At 40.6% G+C, this 10,069-nt stretch overlaps 1 protein-coding gene across 3 annotated transcripts in view; it reads right to left on the bottom strand.

Moving 5' to 3' along the window:
* The window catches only part of LOC107834633 (AT-rich interactive domain-containing protein 3A-like), a 9,726-nt gene extending 3,369 nt beyond the window's left edge, over positions 1–6,357 (bottom strand). The window contains exons 1-3 of one of the 3 annotated variants that reach the window (XM_016666304.1): positions 6,302–6,357; positions 5,966–6,207; positions 2,192–2,281 (exon numbers count right to left, since the gene is read on the bottom strand). In XM_016666304.1, the coding sequence (XP_016521790.1) occupies positions 2,192–2,281; positions 5,966–6,203 (328 nt within the window). In that variant the 5' untranslated portion in view covers positions 6,204–6,207; positions 6,302–6,357. Of the gene's footprint in view, positions 1–2,191; positions 2,282–4,781; positions 4,971–5,965; positions 6,232–6,301 lie in introns of those variants that run through there. The other 2 variants (XM_016666305.1, XR_001660442.1) reach the window with 2 other exon arrangements.
* Between the last annotated feature and the right edge of the window lie 3,712 nt (positions 6,358–10,069).

The raw sequence follows: 10,069 nt of genomic DNA, 5'->3' as shown, positions 1-10,069 counted from the left end.
CTTTTACATATTAAGACAGAGAGAGGTCTCAGCCAGTGTTTGCCACTTTCAACCCAGCGCAGTGCCCTTCAATACCACTGGCTCACCACATCTGATGAGTATTGCAAATTATTGCTGTGAATGCCTGCAAGGTAACAAGACAGAACGGACAAATCACTACATATGGTCCCTTTCTATCGTACCACATAATGGATCTATACCTTGTTTCAGTAGTTCATGTAACTGAAACAAAGAAACCAACTCTATGACAGAATCTTTGAAGTCTTTCTGCATAAAGATAGATGGATTGATGTCAGTAATGCATTTCAAAGTAACGCGTTACTGACGTTGGACCACTTTTTTCAGTAACTTTGTTTTGTAATTTAATTTTATTTCCTCTACCGTCGTTTCTATGCAAAAGTATCGACAGTGACAGAAATGTAAACAATGGAGGGAGATGAGCATTTTGTTGCTGAAAAACAGGAACTATTTTGAGTTTCTGTCACCAAGTCCTATTATTATAAGCAGTTTTGGGCTTGTTTTTTCTAAAGTTGCTTGCAGATTTAATGAGTTGCGGGTTGCGCTGTTATGGGCTCATTTTTGAACGTGAAGTTATTCATTTGGGCTTGGAAATAAACAGACTCATAACAAATTCCAGAATTTGTCTGTCATCCAGGTAGTTTTAGTCAAATTCAAAATTCAAATTCAAATGTTACGACGCTTCACACTGAATTCAGTTATTCATCCAGTCACACACTGTTAATTACTTGATTTCTGTGGAATTTATTATCAGTTGTTTTTGGTCACTCTGAAATATGATTTACTAAGTGATTTTAAAAAGTCCTGCTAAAGGGCAAGAGTATTGTATTTCTCTACCTTGAGGATTTTTAATCTGCTGTAAATTACAAACAGTGGAAGATTATTATATACTAATAACATAATGTATTAAACCCAGTTTGTGATTAGTTAAACCTTTTCTGTATTTGTGAAATCTATAATGAAGTTCTATAAATTTTACTCTGTGTTTTGCATCTTTTTCAGCATAAAGCTTTGGTCTCAAGCTCCTGTCCTGTAGAGCTTGACTGCATGCTAGTGAGTCAGTTTAGCCATTAATTCAAACGTGTAGGAGAATGGAAACATCTAAACGTTCCAGGAATCTGACCCTCTAGGACTTTTGTTTGAGACCATTGCTATAAAAATACTTTGCATAATTACTATAAGTTAATGTTTATAAACAGCTCGTTTAGATTTATTATGACTGATTGATTAGTTGTGGCACACATACTTTTATAGGCTGAGTATTCTTTAAATTGCACTTTTCACATAGAGTAATGTATTCCAGATTTGTACTAGAGCATATTAGAAATAACAAGGTTAGTTTCCCAATTAAGAAGCTACAATCAAAAGCCAACATCAGCTTCAGGGTAAATGCAAATGAATTTATGGTTCTGCATACTGTTGTTTGTATTCAAAACAGTGCATACATTTTGGCTCAGCAGGAGCAGTTTTTCAACACAGCAGCAACACAATGAATTGTCGACATCCCACTGACGTCTTGTAAGAACCCATGGAAACAATTAGTGGCATGGTAGTGTGTGGCAGGTGTGTGTCTGTAATTTTTTTTTAACTCAAAATAAAATGCACTGAATACAATTATATGTTCAATTATAAACTGGCATGGTTATTGCTAAAGTTGTTATGCAGTAGGATTATTATGTTAGCTGAGATGTTTATTAGGCTGTGCTATGAACAGGTTTAAGAACACCTGTACTCCTAAATTTAAAACATCGGCGTACAAGAATTTGAACTGACTGAAAATAAACCTTTCATATTTTCAGACTAGTTACTATAAAAGGTATAACGATAACTATAAATATATATATATATATATATATATATGGATGCAGTGTTATGCATTTCCTATAGCCCCTCAAATGCATAACGCCCCTTTAAAAAGAAGACATACATTGGATGTGAAGGCTGCCAAATGTTCTCTCTCCCATACACACACACACCAAGCTCCATCGACCTGAAATCCAAAGGTCCCATTTTAAGATTTCTAACTTTTTAAACTCTGTAGGGCTGCTACTTCATCAGGCTGGATTTTATAGAAAAGACATCAAATTGTGTAAAGGACTCAACACTAGGGTGCTGCTATAACTTATTGAGTTTCCTCCCTGCAATTACACCAGCAAAAGACCCTTCTATTTACCTGTGTAGACAACTCCATTTATTTCTATTGACATGTTGATGCTGTTAATGCCGTTGGTAGACAGATTCAATGCGGACTCTTGTCTATCATCTGTCAAGAGAGAAAGCACAGAGGGAGAGAGGAAAACTCAATATGAGCATTTAGAAAAGAAATAGAAAAAGCAAGAGCAGTATTGCGAGAATTTGGAGAGTGACAGTATAAGAAATGAAATGAAATGAAATGAGATAAGAGATAAGAACACTTAATAAGAGATTTATTAAGTGTTCTGGGGACACAGGTATAAAACGATGTGAATTATGGAGGACCTCTATCATAGCAACCAACCTGGGAACTATTACAAATACAGTTACAAATGGTTAATATTTTTTCTTATGTCTTCCCCCAAAACACCCCCCAAAAAGAAAAAAAAAAAAACAACTAAAGGTGAGGGATGTGGGGGGGTTAGGATTCAAGAGCTTAGACCAGTCCAGAAATTGCTTTTCCATACAAAGTGTAATGATTCTGTGCTTTAGTCCTTTTTGGGGTTCATGTCATTATGTATAGCTGTTATAAGTTAGTATTGTACTTTGGTGCATATTGTTATGTGGGGTGAAGGGTTATGGGCTTGTAAACACTGTTGAGAAGTTTACTGTGTGACCCACAGCACTCAAACGGTGTCATAAAAATTAGCCTTTGCACTGACGTCCAGATTGAGTCCACTTCAACTACATGCGGACCTCTTTGAATTGAAGTATGCCCAAGTATATTGGGACCTTTAGAATCCAAAACTATGGCACCATCTTGGTCAGAAGCTACCATAGTAGTAATTCACAAAGAGGGTAAGGATCCCACTGACTGCCAGACCTGTAACACTGCCGAGATCAATGCATACTCATAGCATTCCTAGCAAGACAACTTGAACTTATCATCCAAATCATACACCCTGACACACATACACATATATATGTGCTTAAAGTCACTCTACAACCTGTTTAGGGTTGGCCAGGAGGAAAACACACTGCTCTTCCTGAATCTGAAGTTCAACTATCCAACGGACCTTCCTCTCCAGGACCCCTGAATAGACCTTTCCAGGGATGCTTAAGAGTGTGACCCCTCTGTAGGTGGGACACACTCTGCGCTCCCCCTCTTTGAATAGAGAGATCACCATCCCATTCTGTCAATCCAGGGGAACTACCCCCAATGTCCAGGAAAATTGCAGAGTCGCGTCCAATCTCATTGTGTAAAGGACTCGATGAGTCCTTTAACCACCTCGGCGACCTCATCCCCAGAGATGGGAGAGCCCGACCCATAAATGGAAGGCATGTTGGTGGGAAGTATTCTGCCCATTGGAACACAACGTCCTGAGTTGAGGTCAGCAGCACACCATCCCCACTATAAACAGTGTTGGTGCTGTACTGCTTTCCCCTCCTGAGACACCGGATGGTGGACCAGAATCGCATCGAAGTCGTGCAGAAGTCTTTCTCCATGGCCTCTCCAAACTTCTCCCACGCCCAAGTATTTGCCTAAGCAACCACCCGAGCTGCATGCCGCTTGGGCTGTTGGTACCCATCAGCTGCTTATGGAGTCCCAAGGCAAAAAACACCCGATAGGACTCCTTCAGACTGACAGCATCCCTCACCTTTGGTGCCCACCAGCAGATTCAAAGATTGCCGCTGCGACAGGTGGAACCAACAGCGCTGATAAGCAGTCTCAACAATGGAGACGCGGAATAATGGTCTACTCAGACTCAGTGTCCCTCACCTTCCCCGGAAACTGTTCCAAGTTCTCCCGGAGGTGGGAGTTAAACCTCCGTCTCACGGGAGACTCTGCCAGATGTTCCCAGCAGGCCCTCACAATACGTTTGTAGCTGCCAGATCTGACCGGCTTCCTCCCCCACCACCGGAGCCAACTCACCACCAGGTAGTGGTCAGTGGACAGCTCCGCACCTCTCTTCACCCATGTCCAAGACATATGGCCGCAGATCAGATGAAATGATGACAAAGTCGATCAAACTGCATCCTAGGGTGTCCTGGTGCCAAGAGCACATATGGACACCCTTATGCCTGAACATGGTGTTCGTTATGGACAATCCATGACGAGCACAGAAGTTCAACAAGAGAACACCACTCGGATTCAGATCAGGGGGCCCATTCTGTCCAGCCAGTGAGCCTTCAGGTCTCACTGACATTGCTCACGTGAGCATCGAAGTCCCCAGCAGAACGAGGCAGTCTCCAGGAGAGGCACTCTCCAGTATCCCCTCTAAGGACTCCAAAATAATTTTCTTCGTAGGGGGTCTTTCACACATAGATATTAGATTAAGTAATATGACTGCCTTGGCCTGTCTCATTATCCAGGGGTACTTGGCAGGGTTATTCTCTCAGCCTGCTTCTCTTTACTTTAGCTATCGAGCCACTTTCAATTATGCTTAAAACTTCAAAAAGCTTTAGAGGTATTTATAGAAAACATCGACTGACTTTATATGCGGATGACTTATTGCTCTACCTTTTACCTAATATTTTCTATCTCTAACATTGTGTATTTGCTAAACAGTTTTTGTCATGAGTTGCAGTTAGAGGTAAACGCAGTTGGACCCAGGATGTAGAGAAAATTATGATTTTATTAAGGAAATCCAGGCAGCACAGGTGAGCGATGAGACAAGTTAAACGCAGACACTGGTAGCACTGGTGATTACTTAACAAAAGCACGTCACGACAAGGACCTGGCAGGTAAACACAGACACAGGTGGGATTAAATACACAGGGAAGGTAATCAGGGGAAACAGGACACAGCTGGGATCAATCTGGGGCAGATGAGACAACACAGGAACTAAACTGACACAGAAATCCAAATCCTCACAGTTTTAGGAAATTTTCAAGACATAAGTTGAACTTCCTAAAGAGTGAATGTTTTCCTATTAATAACTCTGCACTCCAAATTACAGAAAATGGCAAGCTGCAAGATCAATTTATAGTATCAAGTCAAAAACTGGCACTCACTTAAACAGCAATAAAGAAGAGAGAAACGGTAAAGCTGTGGCCTGCTTCCTGATGGAGTTGCAGTTTTGTGCTGACAGTGTGAAACACCGGAACTACTTAATATTAGCTTATGATGTGAATTTTTCCTTCCTGGATTGTAATAATAATAATAATAAAGTATAAACTTTAATAATAATTAAATTATATTATTATAAAGTATAAACTTTATTATTATTATTATTATTATTATTATTATTATTGTGTAGCCATGCATAAGCATGGCTACACTTTTACATTGTACATTTAAATGCCAGAATGTAATTTTATGTATATGTGTTTTGAAATAATCAGCTGATCTGAGTCTTTATCAGTATGTCACAATGAATTTCTATAAGACAAAATTAGGTTGTCTTATAGAACCTAATTCTATAAGACCCTATATATATATATATATATATATATATATATATAGTGTTTCAGTCCATCTGAACCACAACTTCGAGGTTCTCCATTGCTGAGAGTTGCTGCAAACATAAACAGAGTTGACCACAGCTGCTGCTCCTCACAGACCGTCTACGACACTAAGAAACAGAGCGGATAGTGGAAAAGCTCACTACCTGCGGTAGAACCGAACTACGTACACTCTAACTGGCTAGAACGCCACTTGCTGGTGGAAAAACGCCTATATAGTCACTTGATTATGCTATGAATTGGGACTAGGTGCCCAGATAATACTGGCTCTTTAAAGCTTAATTAGTTGAAATGTTTTAGCACAAGTATCTGTCTTAATCTGGTGTCATGCTGGTAACAAGTATCTTACCTCTTTTGACAGAAGGGGCCTGGGTGATATAGTTGCTTTGGTGAGAAAGCGTTGGTACATGTGGCTGTATTGTTGTTGTTGGGAGAGAAGTCTGTGGGCTTGCGACAGAATAGCTGAAGATGGTAGAACTGTAGTTCTGCCTACGGCTCTCCCGACGGTTGCTGTCTATTGCTGCTTGAAGTTCGCCAGGAGAGCTCAGTCCCCGCTTTTCACATTCATACGGATAGAGGTACTTCATATACCTGCATCAAACAGCATACAATTTCCTTTGAACAATGAGGCATCTTTCAATATTAGTTTGTAGTGTCAAAATGCTATCTGAGTGTTAAAATTTACTTGTAATATAAAAAAGGATTCTCCCACTTTCCTTACTGAATCAGTTGTGGCGATAATACAGTGTTTCTCAATTCTGGTCCTCACGCCCCCCTGCCCTGCATGTTTTAGGTGTTTCCCTTCTGCCACACACCTGGATTGTATCTGTGATTAACAGGCTTCTGCAGTACAGGTCCTTCTCAAAAAATTAGCATATTGTGAACAAGTTCATTATTTTCCATAATGTAATGATAAAAATTTAACTGTTATATATTTTAAATTCATTGCATACCAACTGAAATATTTCAGGTCTTTTATTGTTTTAATACTGATGATTTTGGCAAACAGCTCATGAAAACCCAAAATTCCTGTCTCAAAAAATTAGCATATCATGAAAAGTTTCTCTGAATGAGCAATTAACCTCATCATCTGAATCAACAAAGTAACTCTAAACACCTGTAAAAGATTCCTGAGGCTTTTAAAAACTCCCAGCCTGGTTCATTACTCAAAACCGGAATCATGGATAAGACTGCCGACCTGACTGCTGTCCAGAAGGCCATCATTGACGCCCTCAAGCAAGAGGGTGAGAAACAGAAAGAAATTTCTGAACAAATAGGCTGTTCCCAGAGTGCTCACAGTGCCAAAACCACTGATAGTGTTACTGTGCTCAATTGGCCTGCCATCTCTCCTGACCTGAACCCCATAGAAAATCTGTGGGAAATTGTGAAGAGAAAGTTGAGAGATCCAAGACTCTAGTTGACCTTATTTCCACTATCGAAGCATCCTGGGCCTCCATAACACCTCAGCAGTGCCACAGGCTGATTGCCTCCATGCCACGCCACATTGAAGCAGTCATTTCTGCAAAAGGATTCCCGACCAAGTATTGAGTGCATAACTGAACATAATTATTTGAAGGTTAACTTTTTTGGTATTAAAACACTTTTCTTTTATGGTCGGATGAAATATGCTAATTTTTTTATAGAAATTTTGGGTTTTCATGAGCTGTATGCCAAAATCATCAGTATTAAGACAATAAAAGACCTGGAATATTTCAGGTGGTGTGCAGTAAATCTAAAATATATGACAGTTTAATTTTTATCATTTCATTATGTAAAATAATGAACTTTATCACAATATGCTAATTTTTTTAGAAGGACCTGTACTTGATGGTTATGCAATCATTTGAATCAGCTGTTCTGGAATAGAGGCACATCTAAAACATGCAGAGCAGGGGGGGCGGTGAGGACTGGAATTGAGTACTGAGATAATAGAAGAATGGCTCAGACTACCTGTGTTCTTTATTGGTCACACAAATATTTTAATCATTACATTCTTACCTACATTTTTGTTTGTTTTTCTAATCACTTCCACTTTCCCCACCACCCTCGGGTTTTTTTTTGTTAGAAAATGTAAACAAAACCTTTTCTAACCAAAGCTCCAACCCCCCCGCCCCCCTTTAAATTGGGGACTGGGGTTACAATTAACAAATCTTTTATATTAATTTTGGGCAGCCCAGATCAGAGCAGCTATGTTTTACTTTACTACCAGCCAGTCCCCAGCATGGGTCACAATTGAGTCTCAGTTGATTGAAATAAAAATCAGGTGATTTTTATTTCTACCCAGACAGGAAAAAGCTCATTGAACAAACAAAAACATTGGCAAAAAGCCCTTGATTAATTGGAGGAAAAACAACAATCATCCCAATTCTCACAATTTGTTGGCAACAATTTTAAATCAGGTAGAGAAATGCTTAAAACAAAGTGCTGGTTTGATCATAGAGATATGGAACATGGGATGGATACAAAGCGTCGAAGGAAAGTGAAGATGGACTGCCATGGGACTGATGATGAAAGTGAACTTGTCATGTTTCTGGCCCGTCTGCCTGCTTTGTTTTTCCCCTCAGCTCTCACCTCTCCCATCAAGCTCATCTGGTTCACCTTCATGCTGCTGCGCTAGAGCACAATCAGGCTCATGTCTTCCACCTGTTCACCAGGAGTTATTAGTCGGCTCTCAGGCAGGCAGATGGTGCCAGATTTTTGAAAGCCTTGGTGTGAGTAGATATCCAGCATTTCTTCCTGATCTGACCATGATCTCAAACACGTTTTTTGTCCCTTGGATTTTCCTGCCCTGTCTAGCCCACGTCAGATTCTTCACTGGCTTCTGTTTTCTGGACTCGACCCTGCTTCTGCCTTTCGACCTCTGCCTCCTGCCTTGCCCCTGGATTTGACTGCCTGACATTGCCTGCACGTGTTGAACCCTTTTCTGTGCCCTGACCACTGCTTTTCGCCTGCCCCTCAGATAAGTCTTGCCTTGTCCTGCCACCCTGATCCTGCCTCAACCCCTTGACCTCCTACTTCTATTTCTTTCTGGGATGTGTGATCTGTTACTACCACTGAGCTGCCTGGACTCCTCATCCCCCACAACACTTTAAGAAGAGGTTCCTGTCCCATTGCCGGTTGTGGCCTGCCCCCTACCCTGATCCTCAATAAAGATCTTATTGTTTTTTTCTACTTTGTGTCTGACTGAAATTTCGGGTCCTCATTCTGAGCTTTACACTTGTAGGGCCAATGAACCTGGAGGATAACTTTTTGGACACGGTTTTTAAAAGGATGTCATGAGCAGATAACTAAACCTCTTGTTCAAGTAAGTATTAAGGGGCAAGAGTTTTTTTTCCAGATGGCATAACGTTGGTTCTGATCAGCAGTGTGGTGCAGGGCAAAGATGGTGTTGGTCTAGATGTTCTTGCAACAGCAGATGTGGTAATAAGCAGAGGTGACAGATATATCATGTGCCTTGGAGGGAAATGGAGGTGGCTGGCAACCAAGAGAGACTTCAAAAGGACCCCAGCTACTGGGAAGAGACCAGTTTCCCATCAGAGTTGTGTTCTGCAGGGCAGAGACAGCGTGATGCTATGAGGACACTCCACCCAATGAAAAAACAGACTCCAGCCAGATGGTTTAGTGGACATGAGACAGCAAAGGGTGGATTCCAGTTCTTGGTTCATACATTCTGTTTTACCATTTGACTGAGGATGAAAACCAAATGTGAGACTAACCTTGGCATTGAGTGCTTTGCAAAACTGTTTCCAGACTTGGGCGATGAACAAGTCTGGAAACAAGTACCACGATCTGATAGGTTATCTTGAGGGATGGAGTGGAGTTGGAAGACATGCTTTGCCAAGAGTTGTGCAGTTTGAAAGACTGTGGGAAGCTTTTTGAGGGGGACAAGATGGCAGGCTTTGGAAAAACTATTAATGATAGTGTTACAACCCCCTCCTCAAGTCCACTATGGGTAAATTCTGGCACTGGGTGTAACACAAAAGAAGAAGTAACCTAAACTGTTGATATCCGTAACAAAAGGGTTTATTTACAGTGCAGGTAGAAAAAAAACTCAATCACAGGAGCAAACCAAACAAGAAAAACAACACAGGGAAGCTTTGAGCTTCAGGGTCTCCAAGGCCAAAATAATAAACAAAACACCCCCTTCTAACTATGAAATAATAACAACTTGCTAGAGGTGAAAGTAAAGAAAAATGCAAAACCTGAACTCCCTGGTTAATCATCAAAACAGGAGAAAACGGTTAAACAAAAATGGCAGAGAACCCCTACCGGCTTCCAATGGGAAAGAAATAAGGTGGCAAAATCAATAGCAATGTGGGACCAGAGTCATTTTGGTATGGGTTGAAATAATCTTGAAGGAGGTTGATTACCTATCTTATTCTGGGCACAGATACGGGAAACAAGGATGTATTCTTTAACATACTGTAAATGGATGGCTACCAGAACTTTCAGT

Source organism: Poecilia formosa, unplaced genomic scaffold (genome assembly GCF_000485575.1).
Source record: "Poecilia formosa unplaced genomic scaffold, Poecilia_formosa-5.1.2 Scaffold699, whole genome shotgun sequence".
In the NCBI taxonomy this organism is placed as follows: Eukaryota; Metazoa; Chordata; class Actinopteri; order Cyprinodontiformes; family Poeciliidae; genus Poecilia; species Poecilia formosa.
Note: the sequence above shows the minus strand (reverse complement) of the source record. Positions and strands in the feature narration are given on the sequence as shown.